A 21359-nucleotide genomic window follows, 5' to 3' on the forward strand; every position below is an offset into this window, starting at 1 on the left:
CCCTACAAATTATACAGGTTAGAAAATTCAACAAAGACTGGAACAAAACACATAGGTCTGTAACCATGTTTTTGGGGGATAGTTATAGTATAGCATACACACTCTCATCCCCTCCAGAAAAAATGTTACAGGCCCCTGTGGAACAAAACATTTGCAATAGAGTAAATATCAATTCTATGGATGAAATTGTCATAGCTTGTGGCATTATAACATGTGGATACCTGAAAATATCTTAGAAGGGAGATAACTCCCTATTGAAACAGTAGGGCAAGTAGGCAAAGAAATAAAGGGAAAACTACCACTGATGATTAATGGAGAATTTTCTTAATGTGAACAGTTTTCTCAAATATCAATCTATATTTTTAAGTTTCTTTGAAATCAATACATTGAATCAATGAAAAAAAATTGACTGTAGAAAACTCTGAAGATACAGTCCACAATTTCATAATAGCTGAATCCAATACATACTGGGGAACTGTGATCGGTTGGATTTAAGTGAATACACATTTAGTTAGGTTATAAACTACAAGTTTCATTAGATAGGACAGCCAGAATTTATCTTGTTACAAGCTGGACTCATATATGTGAGGAAAAAGTGATAAAAAGAATGTTTGGGGGGGAAGCTGCATACATTCAACTTATACACAACTAATGTGTGAAATTACAAAATCATTGAATAAAATTTACAGTTAGAGATATAAAGGCATATGACTAAGAGCCACTGTCATTGTCTGTGTACAATGAGGAGGACAGAAGGAACATGATATACTAGGAATCTGTATAACAGAGCCTTTTGTTTAATCGTCCATTCTGACTGGTACATCATTCAATCTAATGCCTTACAATCTTCCATTTCGACCATTATAAAGACTTGGCCACCTTTCACTCATTCTTAAGAAACAGCAATGATAGAACAATAAGTTCAGATTAGTGCACATTAAATGCACAGGACTATATGTAGTATTGAGTAATCATTTGACCAATTAAACACTTTTCCTTCTCAGCCAACACATGAACACACATCGAAAGCTGGCAGCTTTAAAAAACCAAAATAGTATTTCTTTTCTATACTATAAGGTTTCGATTAAAAAAAAAAAGAAAATCAAAAAATTTTCATGTGTTAATAATACAGATGGTTATGGTTATGTCCCTTTGGTAAGAGTCTCACTGAAAATTTCCAATGACAAAATGTTACGGACTCTCTCCTTCACCATTAAAAATCATTCTTCCTGTACCATCAGAGCTCTGTTGTCCAAGGACCATAACCGTCTCTTTTCGGCCAGTAGGGTAGTCAGTAATTATTTACTATCAACATCACAGTTGAATTATCCAGGTGCAGATTCCATGTCTGTACAAGCTGTCAGCTAAATCATAATACTGGGTCAATTGTCTGTTTCTCCACCACACAGAACACTTAGGTACAGGCCAGGCCCAATTAGTACAGATTAGGCTAGATTACTGTGTCTGGATCAGGATCAGGATAATAAAGGTTACACTTTCTGGCTTAAAAACCCAAACTGAAAAGTGGCTTCATAGTTACAAATTAAAGATCCTCACTCCAAGGTTGCGAGAAAAAAAAAAAAAAACAAAAATAAAAAAAAAAAATTAAAAAGCCCTTGGCTTTAAGCCGAGACATATATATTTCTGGCTCTGAGGTTACAAATATCAGCTCTTTGTTAGAGGCCATATAAAATTTGACTTTGTCTTCCACGATTCCTGATGGTCACACAGCTTTCAGTTGGACCTCAAACCTCATCTTGATCGTAGAAGTGACACTGTATATATGACGTGGGCACGAATCCTTCCGTATCATCCTTCCTTCTGACCCGGGTCCAGCCATCGCCCTGGTCTTGTTCTATCACGGCCATCTCCTCACCTTCCTCCATCGACACAGAACTACCATTGTCAGCTGTAAGTACACAGGTAACAGGTATTCATATATCAAACCATATGTTATTGCTGATACATAATTTATATCATTAACTTGAGAAATACCTTTATGTTCATTAAAACAAGACAAAGGTATCTTAATATCTACTAACTTTCCACATCATTGTTCTTGATATTACTCTAATTTAAATTTTCAAGGAAAATGGCAATCCTTTGACATTTATATACATTTTTTAGCACACTTGTATCACGTGAATCATTCTCAAGGAAACTCTTAAATCAGTTTAGTGAACTAGATATATATGAACCAAACCTGCTAAGAGATCCCTCTGTGACAGGTGAGATGGGATAGGATAAACAAATATGGGTAACACTATACCTCTCACCTCCCCACCCGACCATCCTTCCCCTTAATTGAAAAGAGTATCAGTGAAGCTGATGAATGCTCCCTAAACACAAAATTTTAATAGAGGGCAATAACTGTTGTGGGTCCTAACAGTGATACAGGGCGCATTGTCTTCATATGATCAATGTATACACCAAGTTTCATTATCCTATCTTAATTGCAAGCTAGTTATGCTCTGGGCAAGATTTTTTTTAACAAAGAGCAATAACTATATAACTGAGGTGTCAAGGGTCCTGAGTTTGGTAAACTGCTCAATGTCTTAGTATGGTCAATGTATCCACCATGATTCATAATCCTAGATTAAATGCAAGCAATTAAAAGTTGTGCTTTAGATACAAAACTTTAACAAAGGGCAATAACTCCATAATTAAGGAGTTGCGGGTCCTGAACTTGGTACACAGCAGATTGTCTTAGTATGATCAATGTATATACCATGTTTCATTATCCTGCCGTAAAAACCCATAATTAGCAGTTTTTTGGAAGGGTTTTTTTTTTTTTTGAGAAAATAAATGTCCAAAGTGAAGTGTGTACACATTACATAGCTATAGAACTTTCGAGTGTTTTTTTCATGGAAAAAACAAAGATTCTGTGGGGCTGCCATCATTGATTGTCGGGATTATCTGGTACTCAAAACTGACACAAATGGACTCAACAGTAACAAATATGACTGTACAACTTAATGTAAACTATCCGAGTCAATATCATGCAAATCAGGATGAAGTGTTTATAAATGTGATAGCAACTATCAAGACAAAACTAAGAATCGGCAAAGACAGTGCCTCGTTCGGGACATTGAAAATATGTTGATGATGATAATACAATTACCTTTTAAAACACTTACATGTTCAACTCTTTAGACATTGGCTGGTTTCATTTTATCCTGCTTCACGTCTGATATTGCTACGAACCAGAAGCTCTAAGCACATGGTCCGTTGTCATGTGTAATGGCGGACGTTATCGTTAGACATATTAGTATGCCGAGTTTCGAATCCTCATCATTCAACTATGCATTTAATTCAATATTTATCAAAATTGATCTTATCGATGTTTACTGTAAGGAAATAGCCTTGGTGCAATTATTTTGCAAAAGTGTGTAATGATATGCTGTTTGACAATACATAAATGCAAATCTGCAATACATTCCCTGCAATTACACTCCATGCTCTGTTTATCGATTACTTCCACATAAAGAGTTGAGGCCTAATAGGGATTTGTATGAAAAAGTTGAAGGATAGATGTCGACGTATGCCATAAGCTCACTTGGCACTTCGGGCCAGGTGAGCTATTAACATATCACTTCAGCAAGTGATAAAGTTAGAAACTACAGCACTTAATTAACTACATGAACGTGTGGCAAAATGTGTCTGCAAAGCTCACATGGTATACAATGCTTTTAATGAATACCTTTATTCATCAATGACAGTCATGTTATTCTGTCTATGTATGAATGAATCAACATTATGTCTAAACTTAGTTATCTTGATGAATGGCTAAACAGACTTTTACACATGAAAATGTACCTACCATCAAACCTGTACACAGCCCGACAAGTGCCAATCACTTGGAAGGTTTCCTCCTCAAATTCCTCTGTTTCTATTGGTTCCACTGGTTCCTGTTCTATGGATTCTGGCATCATGTCCTCGTCCGGGATAGAACTGAAAGCAATCGTCCTCAGTTACCTCACAATAACTTTATAAAAAATCTTTGTCTTCAAAACCCCATGTACATATAAGCTCTCTCTACTATCCACCTAAAGATTCACTGGCTCTTTTTTTCTCCATCCAAACTGTAATCTGTCTCTAGAACCAACCTTTTCCATCCCTCCTCTCTGTTTCCTTAACCCCTGTAGTCTTTTAATTTTCGATGCCTAACTTCTATCTCTGATAATCCACATTTACAATGCTTGCTTCTTTAATCAAGGTTTCTGTCTATATAGTCCAATCTCCTATAATCCCTGTCTATATAGTCTGATCTCCTATAATCCCTGTCTATATAGTCCAATCTCCTATAATCCCTGTCTATATAGTCCAATCTCCTATAATCCCTGTCTATATAGTCCGATCTCCTATAATCCCTGTCTATATAGCCCAATCTCCTATAATCCCTGTCTATAAAGCCCAATCTCCTATAATCCCTGTCTATATAGCCCAATCTCCTATAATCCCTGTCTATATAGTCCAATCTCCTATAATCCCTGTCTATATAGCCCAATCTCCTATAATCCCTGTCTATATAGTCCAATCTCCTATAATCCCTGTCTATATAGTCCGATCTCCTATAATCCCTGTCTATATAGCCCAATCTCCTATAATCCCTGTCTATATAGTCCAATCTCCTATAATCCCTGTCTATATAGCCCAATCTCCTATCCCTGTCTATATAATCCCTCCAATCTCTATAATATAGTCCAATCTCCTATAATCCCTGTCTATATAGCCCGATCTCCTATAATCCCTGTCTATATAGCCCAATCTCCTATAATCCCTGTCTATATAGCCCAATCTCCTATAATCCCTGTCTATATAGCCCAATCTCCTATAATCCCTGCCCAATCTCCTATAATCCCTGTCTATATAGCCCAATCTCCTATAATCCCTGTCTATATAGCCCAATCTCCTATAATCCCTGTCTATAAAGCCCAATCTCCTATAATCCCTGTCTATATAGCCCAATCTCCTATAATCCCTGTCTATATAGTCCGATCTCCTATAATCCCTGTCTATATAGTCCGATCTCCTATAATCCCTGTCTATATAGTCCGATCTCCTATAATCCCTGTCTATATAGTCCGATCTCCTATAATCCCTGTCTATATAGCCCGATCTCCTATAATCCCTGTCTATATAGCCCAATCTCCTATAATCCCTGTCTATATAGCCCAATCTCCTATAATCCCTGTCTATATAGTCCAATCTCCTATAATCCCTGTCTATATAGTCCAATCTCCTATAATCCCTGTCTATATAGCCCAATCTCCTATAATCCCTGTCTATATAGCCCAATCTCCTATAATCCCTGTCTATATAGCCCAATCTCCTATAATCCCTGTCTATATAGCCCAATCTCCTATAATCCCTGTCTATATAGCCCAATCTCCTATAATCCCTGTCTATATAGCCCAATCTCCTATAATCCCTGTCTATATAGCCCAATCTCCTATAATCCCTGTCTATATAGCCCAATCTCCTATAATCCCTGTCTATATAGCCCGATCTCCTATAATCCCTGTCTATACAGTCCGATCTCCTATAATCCCTGTCTATACAGCCCGATCTCCTATAATCCCTGTCTATACAGTCCAATCTCCTATAATCCCTGTCTATACAGTCCAATCTCCTATAATCCCTGTCTATATAGCCCAATCTCCTATAATCCCTGTCTATATAGTCCAGTCTCCTATAATCCCTGTCTATATAGCCCAATCTCCTATAATCCCTGTCTATATAGTCCAATCTCCTATAATCCCTGTCTATATAGCCCAATCTCCTATAATCCCTGTCTATATAGTCCAATCTCCTATAATCCCTGTCTATATAGCCCAATCTCCTATAATCCCTGTCTATATAGTCCAATCTCCTATAATCCCTGTCTATATAGCCCAATCTCCTATAATCCCTGTCTATATAGCCCAATCTCCTATAATCCCTGTCTATATAGTCCAATCTCCTATAATCCCTGTCTATATAGTCCAATCTCCTATAATCCCTGTCTATATAGTCCAATCTCCTATAATCCCTGTCTATATAGCCCAATCTCCTATAATCCCTGTCTATATAGTCCAATCTCCTATAATCCCTGTCTATATAGTCCAATCTCCTATAATCCCTGTCTATATAGTCCAATCTCCTATAATCCCTGTCTATATAGCCCAATCTCCTATAATCCCTGTCTATATAGTCCAATCTCCTATAATCCCTGTCTATATAGTCCAATCTCCTATAATCACTGTCTATATAGCCCAATCTCCTATAATCCCTGTCTATATAGTCCAATCTCCTATAATCCCTGTCTATATAGCCCAATCTCCTATAATCCCTGTCTATATAGCCCAATCTCCTATAATCCCTGTCTATATAGCCCAACTTCCTGCCTTTATATATCCTGAAATGGAATGGTTTGAAAGCAGAAGACAGTGAAGAATTTGCTTTCAAAATCAAAATAAGTAGCACATCAATAGTGAAAAGAACCACCTTCATTCATTAACAGAACAAAACAATATAACCAAAAAAAAAAAAAAGATGAGAAAAAAACAAAAATGACAATATGAATTTTTCTACAATAAATATGTTAACTAGCTAATAAATCTATATATGTTTATGAAAATGATACGGATGTATTATTGTAAATAATTTCTTTCATGGTGAGAAATGAAGTCTAACACTACAGCATTTCAATGTATATATATGAAGTCTATATATGTATACTTCCTGTAGTTGGTTCTTCTGTCAAGTACTTCACCCTACTTAAGTGTAGGAAACACCTCATTCATTTCCTGGATCCTCAGATTTATAAATTATTGTATAGCTAAAATTTCTATTCAACCAAGATCTTTTAGAACTTTTCAGACAAGAGGGTCAAAGTAATAGGAAAAAGGAAACAGTATGAATTTGATTCATCAAATTATACTTTGTATCAATTTACAGAAAGTCTATCCCCATCATTTTCAAGATAAGAAAAAAAGAAATCATGAATCTTGAAAGTACTTTAAACTTTGAAATCTAAAATCAGCATGTTTGATACATAAATCATACCAGATTAACATCTAGAGCTCCAAAACAGAAATTATGACATGTGTGTTCGCTTTTTTCATTTCTTTATAAAATATATATAATACTCTATTGAATTTCAAATATCATTTTTAAATGCAAGAATTGTGTCAATTGTATTCTTGTAATTCATAAACCTTTCTGATTAGTGACTAATTAATGCAATGTAATTAAAGGGTAAAAAGATAATGCATCAAGTGTAGAAGAAAATCAGAGGAAACATAGAAAATACAACAGTCGGTGTATTGTGTACATCATTCAATATTGGTAAAATAGTGCATATTTTACAGGAGAAGTAGGCAGGTGAATGAATAAGCCAGGCAAGAAAAGATTCACATAGAAATTAAATTTGTGCCACAGAACAACTACATGCTGTAACTAATAGAGACCAGACAGTCCAGCAACTTTAAATTGTTACCTGTAATATATCATAACTTTATAACAATGCAGATGTCAAGGATATGTCACACAAATTAGTTGTTGAAAATTGTTTTTGATAAGAACATCTCAACATCATATACAGCTACAGATATGAAATTTTCACAATGATCATAATCAATTGCAAAGAAATCTACAGTTAATTCTCCAGAGATAGTAATATTTTTGTTATTTGTCATATTATAATGAAACTGCCAATGTAACATAATAGCAAACACTCGAGGAATATTAGAAAAAATAAACAGAAAAGAACAGATAAAAAATTGTACATTATTAGTGGGTCACCTCCAACAAATCATGTGATCTGTTAGTTAAAACAAAATGTGAGAGAAAATAAAAACATATATGAAAACTTCTCATTAGAAAAAAAGTCCCAAGAGACGACAGATTTCACTCGAGGTGACACTAAACATTGCTCACAGTATTGATTTGAACAAATTGATATCACTGACATTTGGACATCATAAAAGAAATTTTCTTGGTAAATCTAAACGGTTTTCTTTAGGCGATTAACTCTGCAGTACCATCTCTGAGACAAGAAATTGTACAATAATGTGAGCAAACATACACCTATATTCTTATAGCTCAGGTGACAGACAGATGAAGGACATGCCATGAAATACACACATCTGGCCTAAAAGGTCAGATGAGCTGAAAACAAAGATGTTAGCTTCAAACTAGTTACTTATGTTAATACAAAGAATTCATTAATCACTAGCCTCAGTAAAGAATTCTGAAAAGTCCTCTATAGATTATTTGATCAAGCAAGCTCCAAGGAGTATTTAGGTCACCCATCAGTCTTTCATAGAGAATCTCGGTAACCTAGCAACCTCTATAGCCTAGCAACAGCACTAGAGAACTTTGGTAACCTAGCAACCTCCATTGAGTATTTAGGTAACCAAGCAACATCACTAGAATCCTAGTAATCCAGCAACCTCTGTGGAAGATTCAGGAAACCATTGAGAATTTTGGCAGCAAAGCAACCTTCATAGAGTATACAAGTAGCCTAGAAATATCAAGATTTTAGTTGCCCATCAGCCTTCATAGGTTACAGCTTTTGTAGAGAATTTAGGTAACTTAGTGAAATCCAAACAGGATAATTATACATTTAGTTCATTTTGGAAAGTTTTCTGCGTCAGGATGGGTGAAAGCAGCTGCTGTGATAATGACTATGCTCTACAGATCTAGTGACTAGAAACATGATAAAGGTTGTTAAAATTTATTAGTTAAAATTTATCATAACTCCTTTTCTCGTGTTAGCTGATGAAGTCACACTGAGGTTAAAACATACTTCCAGAATGCAAAAACCTTTTCTTTTTTTTTTTTTGGAAAATGAAAAAAAAACAAAAACAAAAAAACAAAAAAAAAAAGCAAAAGTAGGTAACTTATGTCTTTACTATTTGAAATGATCCTCCTTGATGATGTCAACCTCAAAGTTATTACTGAACATTTAAAACTTTTATACCCAGTGATAAAGTGGAGTGGTACACCACTTACATCAGCATTACTATTATTTAACTAATATCTGTGATCTAAAAACGTTGTTAGGAACTGTAAACTGCTACATACTATTAGCAAAAGTGAAAAATATTTTATATTATACCTAGGCAGAAAAACAAAACAGTGTCCCTGCTTCTGATCTTAATCAACAGTTTTCATATCTTGAAGTTTTCAGATTTCAGAAATGCTGAGCTAATGTGCACAGAAGTGGGTGTGAGTATTACAAGCTTTTCTGGTTCTAATGCAAGCTACTGAGGTATGCTTTCACCCAGCCTGGCTGTTATATTAGTAACAGAGGATCAAAAATCAGAAGGTCTGGTATATATACTGTACTGCTGCAGAGTTATATATCAGTAACAAAGACAAAACCAACCTGGGAGGCACAGGATAATCATCAAACTCATCATCACTGGAAATAAATACATAGCACCATCAATCAAATGTTTCATTACACTGTTGTAGAAGTTGAACAGTATTATAAATGCTGGCAGATGTACAATTTGAGGCAATACTGGTCACTAGTACCACAGAAAACAACTTTCTGTACATGTCCCTTCTACAAAATTCACAGACTCATGTTCTTCAGGAGTATTTCAACATTCCAACAGAATTTCACATGCCATATCCCATTTTCCAAATATTCTGGCAAATTCTACTACTGTCGCTGATAAGACTTAAGATAACAAAAATACAAGTATTATTTTCCAGTTTATCTTATTTTTGCAATGTGTGTAAATTTTAACAAAAATAAGACCAATTTCACTTGAATGGAAGTATACCTGTACACAGATTCTTTCAGAGTTTTATTTCAAGGACTTGGTGTATTGTGAAATTCTATTGAGTGTTCAGTGTTTGTTGAATGAAAGATGACCAAGATCTCTTCATACTGTAAAATCTTCTATTTTTGTGGGGCTCAAATTTTCACTGTTTTTCAAAAATAATAATTCATTTTTGTTGAGACTTGAAATCATGGATAAACCTTGATATCATTTGAACTATCATCTATGTTTACTTAAATCTATTTGTCATTTTGCGGACATCTAAATTTGTGGATCTAAAATTCATAAGATTTCGATGAAAATAAATCTCCCATGAAAATTATAATTTTACAGCATCACATCACTTAGACTTAGGCAAGGTTCTTTGGTGCCAAGTATGGTCAGAGTTTGAGAAACCTGTTTTGAACTTAAACACAATATACAAAAAAACAAAAATAATAAGATGTACAACATAAAATATAAGTAAATATAAGTAAAAAGAATCATAGAATAAGCAATGACCACTCCCCAACAGCAATTATACAACATGCTAACACATCAAAATTCTCCTAACATCAGTCCTGAAAAAGAATGTATATTGTATGTCTTCATCTTGATACAGACTTATCAGCTCATAATGAACCTTGATACATTGCTTGGGAATTTTATCTAACTGTAACTACAGAAACACTCTCGAGACGGTACCATTCAAAACAGTCTCAAAGAAACATATTGGTTAACATATCTTCTAATAACGACTTCATTTATCACCTATTGAGAACACTTTTCAAAATCTACAGTAGGAAAAATTTCACTTTTTACTGAATTTGAAAAATTATTACAAAAGAAAAACCATTTTTGCGGGGATAGAAGATTAATCAAGGGAACAGTATAGCTGGGGCTGACAGAGGGTAAAACAAGTACTTCATAGGTAGTAATGTTGGTATATATAGCAATGTTGGTAAGACAAGATCGGTTTTGAGACAGGCAGGTGGTTTTGCTAAATCAGGTTGAAATATGATGATTTATTTAAGATAGGAATGACCAGGACTATATAAGTAAGCTGTTGCTGAAAAGGGCCCAGAGGGATCCATTAAAGTAGGTTATACTGGATTGGAGTCATCTCCCTTGAAATTTAATTCGTAAAATTATTTACAAGACTACGCTTGCATTTTGTATAGTTAAGTTTACCTTGAATGAAATGTCTTCAATTGATAAAAGACAGAAATCATCTCACGTGAAATTCAGCTAAAAAAAACCCGAAAATTATGACCTTAGTTTATCACTGTGATAAAAATCTAAAATGTCTATTGTCCTTCACCAGAGAGGCATTCTAACACTAGAATTCAAATCTGAAACCTACTGCTGATGAACAATATGAAACAGTTCATTGCTAGCTCTATGTGTATATTACAAATAGCTTGAACTTCCTCCCAAGACTCAAATAAGTTTTGACCACTGTCCAATATTGCAGATGCCAATAGGAGAATGACTGGGTGAGCACAGACTACACAGTACAATGCCTATGGGAATACAAACATGCATAGCTACACTAACCTGATGTGGGGGTCGTACACCCTGGAAATAAAGGGCAATTAAATGGTCATATATAGAGACAACACAAGCCAAAAATGATACTGACAAAATATATAAGAAAACATGACTGATGGGATGTGTATATGCACAGTGGATACATACTCATAGACTGCATGCTGGGCCTGTGGTGTGCCTGGCGCTGATACCACATTGGAATTCTGAACGCTACCCTCTGAAGTACTATGAGATATGGAGTCATCAGATCCACTATTACGCTGCTTCCCTTCAGCATCAGCCAGGAAATTCTGTAAAAAGACAACAACATCTGCTAAACTACTTCATCATGAATACAAACAGTCATTTGAGAATGAAGAAATATAAAGCTGCTGTCTTTTCCTGGTTATCAGTCATAGCTGTTTTCCTCGGCGGTCGGGCATGCAGCTTAAGTGTGACAAGAAAAAATCAACAGAATGAAAATTTTTTAGAAAAATTAAGCGTATTGTCTGGACATCGGTTCTGAAGATCACGAATCAGCATAGTGGACAAAAATAGCCAACAAAGTGTGAACTGTTCACCTTTGGAATGTCATGTTTCATTAGCTCTTAAATTAATGGCCAATCAGATGTCATGAAATACAGCATAGTGAAAACCCGGTTTTAGAACATTTTACAGTCATCATACCAGTGCTCACAATAATTAAAGCTATAAATGATTTGAAGAAATATCAAAACATTGACATTCTGATAATATGACCAATTCGTTTTCCAACCTTCATTCCATACGATACGTTTATTACCCTGAACGAATTGCCTGAGAAAAATTATTACAATATCAGCAAAGACGTAAGGGACAAGGGCTCAAAATCCATTTTAACACTTGGAATGTACTAGCCAATTAAAACAAGAGGCCCAAGGGGCCTTAACGGTCACCTGAGGAATATATGTCAATAACCTGGGGATTTTAAAATGTTGCAAAAATGTAACAACACTTGTGCAGGACCACGTGTAAAACATCTGTACCAAGTTTGAACATGACCCACCAAATCGTTCTTGAGAGGAAGTCCATAATGTCTTAACCAAACAGAGGCCAGGGTGGCCATCTTGGATTTTGAATCGCCCCAAAAAGTTAAAACACTTGCCAGGGCCTTGTATAGAACATTTGTATCAAGTTTCCCCTTTTCCACCATCCTAAGGCCCCTATTGGGGCCACACCCTTTTTCTTCTCAAACTTAAAGCGGCTTCCCATGGGGATGCTTTGTGCCAAGTTTGGTCAAAATCCATCCAATGGTTCTTGAGAAGAAGTCATTTAATGAAGGTTTTTACATATGGCCCCTTTTACACCCCTTATGGGCCCCAAAGGGGACACTATCACTTTTTTCAACATAATTTCATATGTCCTTCACTAAGGAATGCTTTCAACCAAATTTGGTTGTAATCGGTCAAAGTTGAATTTTTGACCCTTTTGAGCGCCCCTTAGTGGGGCCGTTTTTGACCCGATTTTTTTTTCATTCGCAAACTTTGTAGACCTTGCCATAAGGACCCCAGATATCAAATATGAATTTAATCTGACAGTTGGTTCATGAGAAGAAGAATTTTAAAGATTTATCTAATTTTACCCCCTTTTTCCCCCTATTGGGGCCACACCCTTTTTCTTGGCAAACTTACAGCGGCTTCCCATGGGGATGCTTTGTGCCAAGTTTGGTCGAAATCCATTCAGTGGTTCTTGAGGAAAAGTCGAATATGTGAAAAGTTAACGACGCACGACGACAGACAAATCATGATGGCAATAGGTCACATGAGCCTTCGGCTCAGGCGACCTAAAAAACCAATGCACTAGACTTCCTTCAACCTCACTGGACCTTACAGGTAAGCCTGCTGATCTTTTTGCTCAGGAGTGACAAGGTGTGACATATGACCCCCCCCCCCCCCCCCCTCCAGGCATGAATTCATGGGTGCTGTCCTCACTTACCTGTGATTTACTTCTTTTTTTTTGATAGTCAGCAAAATTAACTGATATTAAGCATTGTCCACAAGAAAATAAATGACATTATCAGATGTTGGATTAAATAGGAGACATAGGAAAAAATTGGTGTTTCAAGAACACATGATATTAACTGGAAAGTGACATTAACAGATGTGACATTAAGAGGGTTCCACTGTAATTTTCTTTACTGCAAAATGTTTATGACATTTTCCTGTATAAAACCAGGTGAAAAAATATTAGTGATTTAAAAATTGTATCAGTAATGAAAAACTGTTTTAAAACCACCAAGATATAAACAGGAAGTACAATAAAGTATCAATTATATCCAGCATAATCTAAAAGACCAGACGGAAACAATGGCTGGTATGAAATTATCCGATCTTCTTTCTCAATATCAAGCATGATGTTGCTGACAATGATAACTTTGTTCACCTTGAATTCTACAAATTCTACCCAGCCATATTAAGAAAATATTTCAAATTATTTGTCAGACAGACAGTGTTTAGCATTAGCCTTCCATATACAGGTTACATAATCACAGTATCCATTACCTGAAACTTTCGAAGTTCTGAATTGAGACTGTCTAGTTTCTGTGCATTTTCTTCAACTTTTTTGTCCAAGGTGTGTGGGTCACCCAAGGCTGGATTCTTGGCATAAACCTCCTTCATCTTCAGCATGCCCTCCCTTACAACATGAAATATCATGACTGTCCATAAAAACCGGTTTTTACAGGACCATTTTGATCAATATTTTCTTCAATGATTTACACAAGAACTTCTAGAGATAACAAGCAAATCTGTGTCAAGCATATATCTTGGGCATTAATGTTTTGCACCAGTCTTTACATACATATGTCTGTGAATAACAGCAGCCCTGTTTCTACAGAAAGCTGTAGGGTTAGCTGGAATTTTAGCTTCACTAGCTATAACTATAGATCAGAGTTTGTTCCCACTTTTTTCTGTTTCTGAACATGAATAATTAAATGTATTACTATCACTGGTATAGTGCCCCACTAACACACATACTGGTGGAAAACAAGAAGAGGCCAGCTAACTATGTCTACCTTTCTGCAGTTTCCCGTGCTATATCCTTCTTAAAGCCATCAATCTTTTTCAGCAGGGCTTTTCTTCTCTGATTTGGTGGTAAATCACTAAAATCTTCCTTTGATTCATCAGTCTGAAATAGAATTAATAATCTGATAATAATGGTTAGGTTTTATTGATGCTGCAATCTCCCAAGTTATTAATAACACCATGTGTGGATATCTTAAGCTGGAAAAGAATCAAACCAGTGTTTATTCTATATGAATCCTAAAACAACCTAGTAATATGGGAATCTGATTTTCAAATATCTATATTCACACTTGTTAATATCATTTTTGAAGCACACATTGGTAGTGAAATAATTTCCTTTAACTAAACCTCGATATGTATGCCTAAAGACCTCCAGGATTATCCTGACTTATACTAAACCATGATGACGATTTAAGGCACCAAATTTTGCCCTGACTTTCAAATTTTATCAAAATAGATTGTGTATATTCTTAGCTCACAGAAGTTCTTTATGTCAGAGTCAACATCACAGGTCAATGTTTTATCCTAATTTCTTACAACAAATCAAAGTTAATGCTTCAGTATTGTGGAAGGTTCACTTCTGCATTAACAAGATGTACTCCAATATAGTCCACTATGTAGATGTACCTCTATCCTACGACAATGGCATATTGACTGACCAGGAAAGTTAACCAACAACGGTAAGCTACCTACATGGCCAAGAAAAATAAACTCTAACTGTGAAAGTAAATTAATCAAAAGCAGAACAAGTGGCCACATGGGCCTGCTGGAGCTCACCTGGTTTTCTCTTCTAATTTCCTGAATCAATTCTTGAAATTTCACTTCCAATAACAGTTAAAATTTTCACTTTGCTCTATTAATCCTGTTTATTGTCACTTTCCCTCCAATCTAATAAACTTATTCTAACTTTGCACTTTCCTTATATTTCCCCGACTTATTTTCGCTTTCCTTAATTCACTTGACTCATTTCCCTCCCTTACCTGACTAGTTTCACACCCCCACCCCCCTCCTCCCATCTTCCCCAGCTCTATTTTTCTTCAATTTTTAATTGCCTAAACTCTTCCCCTCAATTTCCCCCTTTATTTTCCACCTAATCAGCCAATCAATTTGCTTACTTTTCATTCTCTATTCATTTATTAAGCAAATTATACCCTTTTTTAGGAACATATCTCCCATTCACTATTTGGGTTACTCAAAGTTTCAGGGATTTTTCACACTAGTTTGAGCTGTTCCAATGTCTACCATTCCAGTTTACAGTGAAATATTAACTCAGACGACGTGTATTACACCACAGAAGCTCTTTTTAGACCTTCAAATCTGCTGTGAGCAATAAATCAAAAGGCATATGGCATGAACAACTGGAGATAATGAAATGAAACCTAGAAAATTTTAAAATGAAAAAAAAGTGTTCTAGTAGTACCCACAGCTCATTTCTATAGATGTTACAACATGCAGGGATTACTTAAAAGATCATGCAACATCCATGCAAACCAGGTACTTTCAGACTAGGGAAACATGCAGGGGACCATATCTAATATGACTGGAGATATAAAGAGCCAAGACAGTGTGAAGAAATTCTCCAAGGTCATCATTCCTTCGTGCAGACATTGCCATTACAACACCAAAGTAGATCCTGAATAGCTATACATACCAGTAGACCTATGATCTGCCAGGGCAGGATACAAGAGAAAGCATACATAGAGGTTAGTCCTGACAAAGTCCTGATGATGGTGACCTCGAACACACTCTGAGTGGACATAGAACTCAGATCTAGGAGGGTAGCCTTACAATTCAGGGCCGAGAAGACTTGTTTGCTTGCAAGATGGTCAGTTGAGGTGTAAGTGGACAATGTACATACAGCATTTTTAGGTTCAGTGGGATATTTTTCAGTAAGCTGTTGAACAGGAAGTACACTAGCTTATGATTACAAAGGGGTTAATTTACTGACAGAGGAATTATTTCAAGGGAAGGTTTGATTAGTTAAAAGCTTAGTCATATTCAAGGACATTCAACTCTCAAAAAGGTGTATAATTCAAAACATTTTTAATCCCTGACTGAATAAGTGAACTATACAAAAAGCTGAAATAGTTATTCAACTTGAAAAAAAAAATTCCTTATATTTGTTTTATCTCATTTACAAGAATATGAAGTGACAGACATCATTGTTCTCTGACAATGCTTTGTTTCTCATTCCTAATACTACTGGTCAAAACAGGGAAGATACTGTGACTTCAGCTCAGGAAGTGATACAGGGGGATAAAAGCCTCATGCCAGCAGTACTGTAACCTTTTTATGTAGATATCTGTATCACTGTAATAATAGGTCTTTACCATCGTACACAAGGATGTGATGATGTTGGTGTATCATCATAATCAGTGGAAAGGTAAAATGATGCAACTTTATAAAGTTGTGATATACAGTTCAACAGTAAATAAATGTTTGATGAGTCAATCATCCCGTCGACAACCTGGGTCGTTTTAAGGCAAGGCCTCCTTGTAGTAGTTGGTGGTAACTAGTCCCTAAACAACAAGCAGGAGATGGACCAAATGTCTGATGCTCTACTGACGGAGTTTTCACTAAAGCCCAAATCTCCTACAGTTTAGGGTCTGGTTATAGGTATGTGTATGTTACAGTTCTAAACTAAGTATGATGGTAAGAGTTAAAGAAAGTGCTGATTATAAATCTCGCTTTACTATAAAGTAGTTGTAGATAGAACAATACAGGACACTACAGGACAGATATATTCATATCTATGATAATTTAAGAACATATACAATGTTGTTATCTGGTGCAGTGATAAACTAAATACCTATCTACAGTGTACTGTTCATATATACATCGCAATGCCAGGTAGATTTTTGCATTTTTATGTGTTTCCTATGTATCAGGTGTTATATTCCATACAATATTCTACAACGAGAAAGACATATTCACAAAATAATAATTAACTTTGAAGTCACAGATTTACAGATGGCATGAGTAAGTGATTGTTTCAGAAAAATTCCTAGTTCAGTGATAATGACCTTGGGTTTTTCTCAATTTTTTCTCCACACTTGTTGAAATTTCTAATACTTTCATATTTCAGTCGAGTAGAATCTTACTCAAATGAAACAGGATACATTTATTGCAGATCTTCCAACTTTCATACAGTCATGCAATATTAGCTGTCAGACCATGGGAACACTAGAAAGGGATTCAAAGGGATTTTTTTTTAGCAAGCAAACAAGTCATTTCTTTGAATAGCTATTATAATATAGCTGATGAGGTCACTGTCGACCGAAATCAGTAATGAAAACAGAATTTCAACCAATATTCCTTAGTAAAACTGTCAAAATCTTTGATTTGTTAGTATGGGACTTGACATGAAAACCACATTTCTTGCAGTTTTCAGAAATCAGATGTCTGAGTGAATCATGGATACCGAGACAGAATTTTAAGTATCGGAGATCATATGTAACTCAGTGTTAACGGTCGAAATAGCACAAGAGGCCCATTGGGCCCGAACCCATCAGAGGATTCAGTAGAGATAACTGAGTGTGATGGCATGTGATGAAGAGTTCTCTACAGAAGTTATAATAGTATCATACCTTATATAATAGTGATAAACTAAATGTCATGCAAACCTCACCGTTATTTAGTGAGCATCTCATTATTATCAATGTCCCTATAAATCTTAAATAGCTATCTACTTATTGATACAGGCTTCTTCAATAAAATATTTCTACTTGATCCCAGGTCTCCGAAATAAATTTCTACACCAGTAGTCAGGTTTCCTGTCTCTTTTCCTTACAAATCAAAGCCAGTAGTCCTGGAATAAGGTAGATATTTTATTGAAATAGCCATAATTCCCTGTACTGGTTTGTATACATCTACTGTACATACTGGACATAGTTTTAGTACAACCATAGACCTATCTTTCTATATATTCACTACTAGGGCTGTAATTATATACAACAGTAGATTATAGACCTTCAATGACTAATATAATGACTGTCCTCATGACCTCAGGCGAGTTGTCACCTGACCACTGTCCTCATGACCTCAGGCGAGTTGTCACCTGACCACTGTCCTCATTACCTCAGGCGAGTTGTCACCTGACCACTGTCCTCATGACCTCAGGCGAGTTGTCACCTGACCACTGTCCTCATGACCTCAGGCGAGTTGTCACCTGACCACTGTCCTCATGACCTCAGGCGAGTTGTCACCTGACCACTGTCCTCATGACCTCAGGCGAGTTATCACTTGACCACTGTCCTCATGACCTCAGGCGAGTTGTCACCTGACCACTGTCCTCATGACCTCAGGCGAGTTGTCACCTGACCACTGTCCTCATGGACTCAGGCGAGTTGTCACCTGACCACTGTCCTCATGACCTCAGGCGAGTTATCGCTTGACCACTGTCCTCATGACCTCAGGCGAGTTATCACTTGACCACTGTCCTCATGACCTCAGGCGAGTTTATCACTTGACCTTACTGTCCTCAGATTGACTTGAAACCATAGTCGCTCATCTGACTGATGTCACAATGGCCCTCTTGGATGAATTTTGACAGGCACATTCTCTGGTGAACTAGTTGGGTCTTTTGGGGGTTCAAGTAGGAATGGACTTAATACGATGCACATTGTGAGGTCTGGCTAGAACCATGGTGGCACATTGTGAGATCTGGCTAGAACCAAGTTGGCACGTTGTCAGATCTAGCTAGGACTATTATAGAAAATTGTGAAGTTTAACTTGGAAAATGGTAGCACATTGTGAGGTCTGTCTCAGACCATGGGGCACAATGTGAAATTTGGCTGGGACCATGGTGCCACAATGTGAGGTCTGACTGGGAACATAGTGGCTCATTGAGAGGTCTGACTAGGACCATGGTGGCACAATGTGAGGTCTGGCTGGGACCATGGTGGCACAATGTGAGGTCTGGCTGGGACCATTGTGGAAAATCCTGAAATCTGGCTTGGAATATGGTGGTACATTGTGCGGTCTGTCTCAGACCAAGGTGGCACATTGTGAGGTCTGGCTTGGAACATGGTGGCACATGAGGTCTGGCTGGGATCATGTTGGCTCATTGTGAGGTGTGGCTAGGAATGTGGTGGCACATTGTGAGGTCTGGCTGGGACTCTTGTGGAAAATCCTGAAGTTTTGCTTGGAAAATGGTAGCACATTGTGAGGTCTGTCTCAGATCATGGTGACACATTGTGAGGTCTTGCTAAGACCATGGTTGCAAATTGCGTTGTCTAGCTCAGACCATGGTTGCAAATTGCAACCATCCTGAAATATTTTGTGTACTGGCAATGTCTATGCATATCATTATATGTCCTTGTGTTACAGTTTTAATTATGTTTCATCTGATTTTAACATAATCCAAAAGGTCTCTTATACAATGACCTAACACTACAAATATACCTATGAATGATTATTTTGATGACTAAAAAAACAAGATATGGCAATAAGTAGCTTCTGTTCCTTTCCATAAAACAGCCTTGGACAGCAATAGTTCACCAATCTTACATTAAGTAGAATAGAACCTGTAAGACAAAAGCCTACTGTATCAACAAAGTAACCTCACTAACACAGCTTCAGTCTATACAGTAATCACCCAAGGGTTATAGCTGTATGTTACGTTTGAAATCTGTGACAATTTTCACAATCAGGTGTCCTTCTAAAGCTCTCATTTGAAATATATCAGTTATACAAGACTATCCCAGAGTGATAGACAGGTCTGTCACCTGCTATTCTTTATCAAATTACTGACCAAGTTATAATGAATGCTAAAGACCTAATTCTTCTATAAAGAGTTCCAGTAAGGTAATATACAACTTAAGACTGTTACTATGAGATCTTTATACGATAGTTTTTATACAATTGTATAAATAATTTTGATGAGCAGAGAGTTGCTGTTCCTAGCGAGGTTTCAGTGTATAACGGGTAGAAGGCTAGCTAGGATTTGTTAGACCACAGACTCCCTGGGGCTACCACCACTAGGTGACCACTTACTTTGGTTACTGACGTCTGAAAGAGAAACATCATGAAAAACAATATAAAGCTACTGATATATTGGAGTCTGTATAGAAATCTGATAAACATTTCCACCTCATTTGTTAAATAATCTAGTAAATCAAACCTAAATTAGATCATTTCAAAATTCAAGATTAAGTGTACAGTTGTCAAGAACATCAGCCTAAAAAATGACATGTTTATTAAGATAATCATACAAAAACGACAATCTAATTTGTGTTGAAAATACTTGTGGTAATACTGTATATCACTTATATTTTGTATGGAATTTATTTTCCCCTTAATACATGAAGCAAACCAAAGACAAATTAAAATTTCTAGCAATTATTTGTACTAAAATGACAGCTCTGACTGACATTCATGTTGATCTTGTTACAAATAACAGCATCTCGCACCATCTACATCTCTCACTGTTCATAATTTGCAAATTTTAAGTCATTTCTAGATTAGCTTTTGAAAAATCATGTATTTGCAAAGAGCAAACAGACACATTTGTAAAATACAGTTTTGACAAAATCTAAGTGATTTACAGTGTGAAAACTACATTATTAATTCTAGGTCACTTTAACATGGGACTCCGAGAGCTGAAAACTTGTTCTGCACCTCATCTACAAGATAAAAGATGGATTCTAGTGTCCTTTCAGTGTACTGACCTATACTAAGCTGTGGGTTGAAATAAATGTTACTTTATATCAATCTCTAAGAAATTACACAAAATTAATTTCAAATTCAGTGCCCAAAACATGTTTGTCAAACAACACAACCACATGGTACTAAGTTCTACAACACATATTCAAACATGTTATAAATGCCATATTTCTTTAACATAATTATAGGTAAGCAATCATATTTTCTCTATCGACACTAAAAAAATTTATGATTATTTCAAGCAGAAAATGTATTTGTTTAATATTGAAATAAGTGACAATGTTACTAATCACTGAAGCTATAACGGACGTATATCGTATACAATTACAACATCCAGGGTTTGTAG

General features: G+C 36.2%; 1 protein-coding gene across 1 annotated transcript in view; it reads right to left on the reverse strand.

Annotated features, from left to right (window-relative positions):
• Positions 1 to 1745: 1745 nt before the first annotated feature.
• LOC132543669 (cdc42-interacting protein 4 homolog) overlaps positions 1746 to 21359 on the reverse strand; it is a 43629-nt gene continuing 24015 nt past the window's right edge. Inside the window, exons 11-18 of the mRNA XM_060207185.1 lie at positions 20345 to 20359; positions 14341 to 14453; positions 13829 to 13961; positions 11457 to 11599; positions 11316 to 11336; positions 9374 to 9409; positions 3821 to 3951; positions 1746 to 1909 (exon numbers count right to left, since the gene is read on the reverse strand). Coding sequence (XP_060063168.1) covers positions 1746 to 1909; positions 3821 to 3951; positions 9374 to 9409; positions 11316 to 11336; positions 11457 to 11599; positions 13829 to 13961; positions 14341 to 14453; positions 20345 to 20359 — 756 coding nt within the window. The remainder of the gene's footprint in view (positions 1910 to 3820; positions 3952 to 9373; positions 9410 to 11315; positions 11337 to 11456; positions 11600 to 13828; positions 13962 to 14340; positions 14454 to 20344; positions 20360 to 21359) is intronic.

Source organism: Ylistrum balloti, unplaced genomic scaffold (assembly GCF_031769215.1).
Source record: "Ylistrum balloti isolate Yb309-2 unplaced genomic scaffold, AGI_CSIRO_Ybal_v1 Utg369762, whole genome shotgun sequence".
NCBI lineage: Eukaryota > Metazoa > Mollusca > Bivalvia > Pectinida > Pectinidae > Ylistrum > Ylistrum balloti.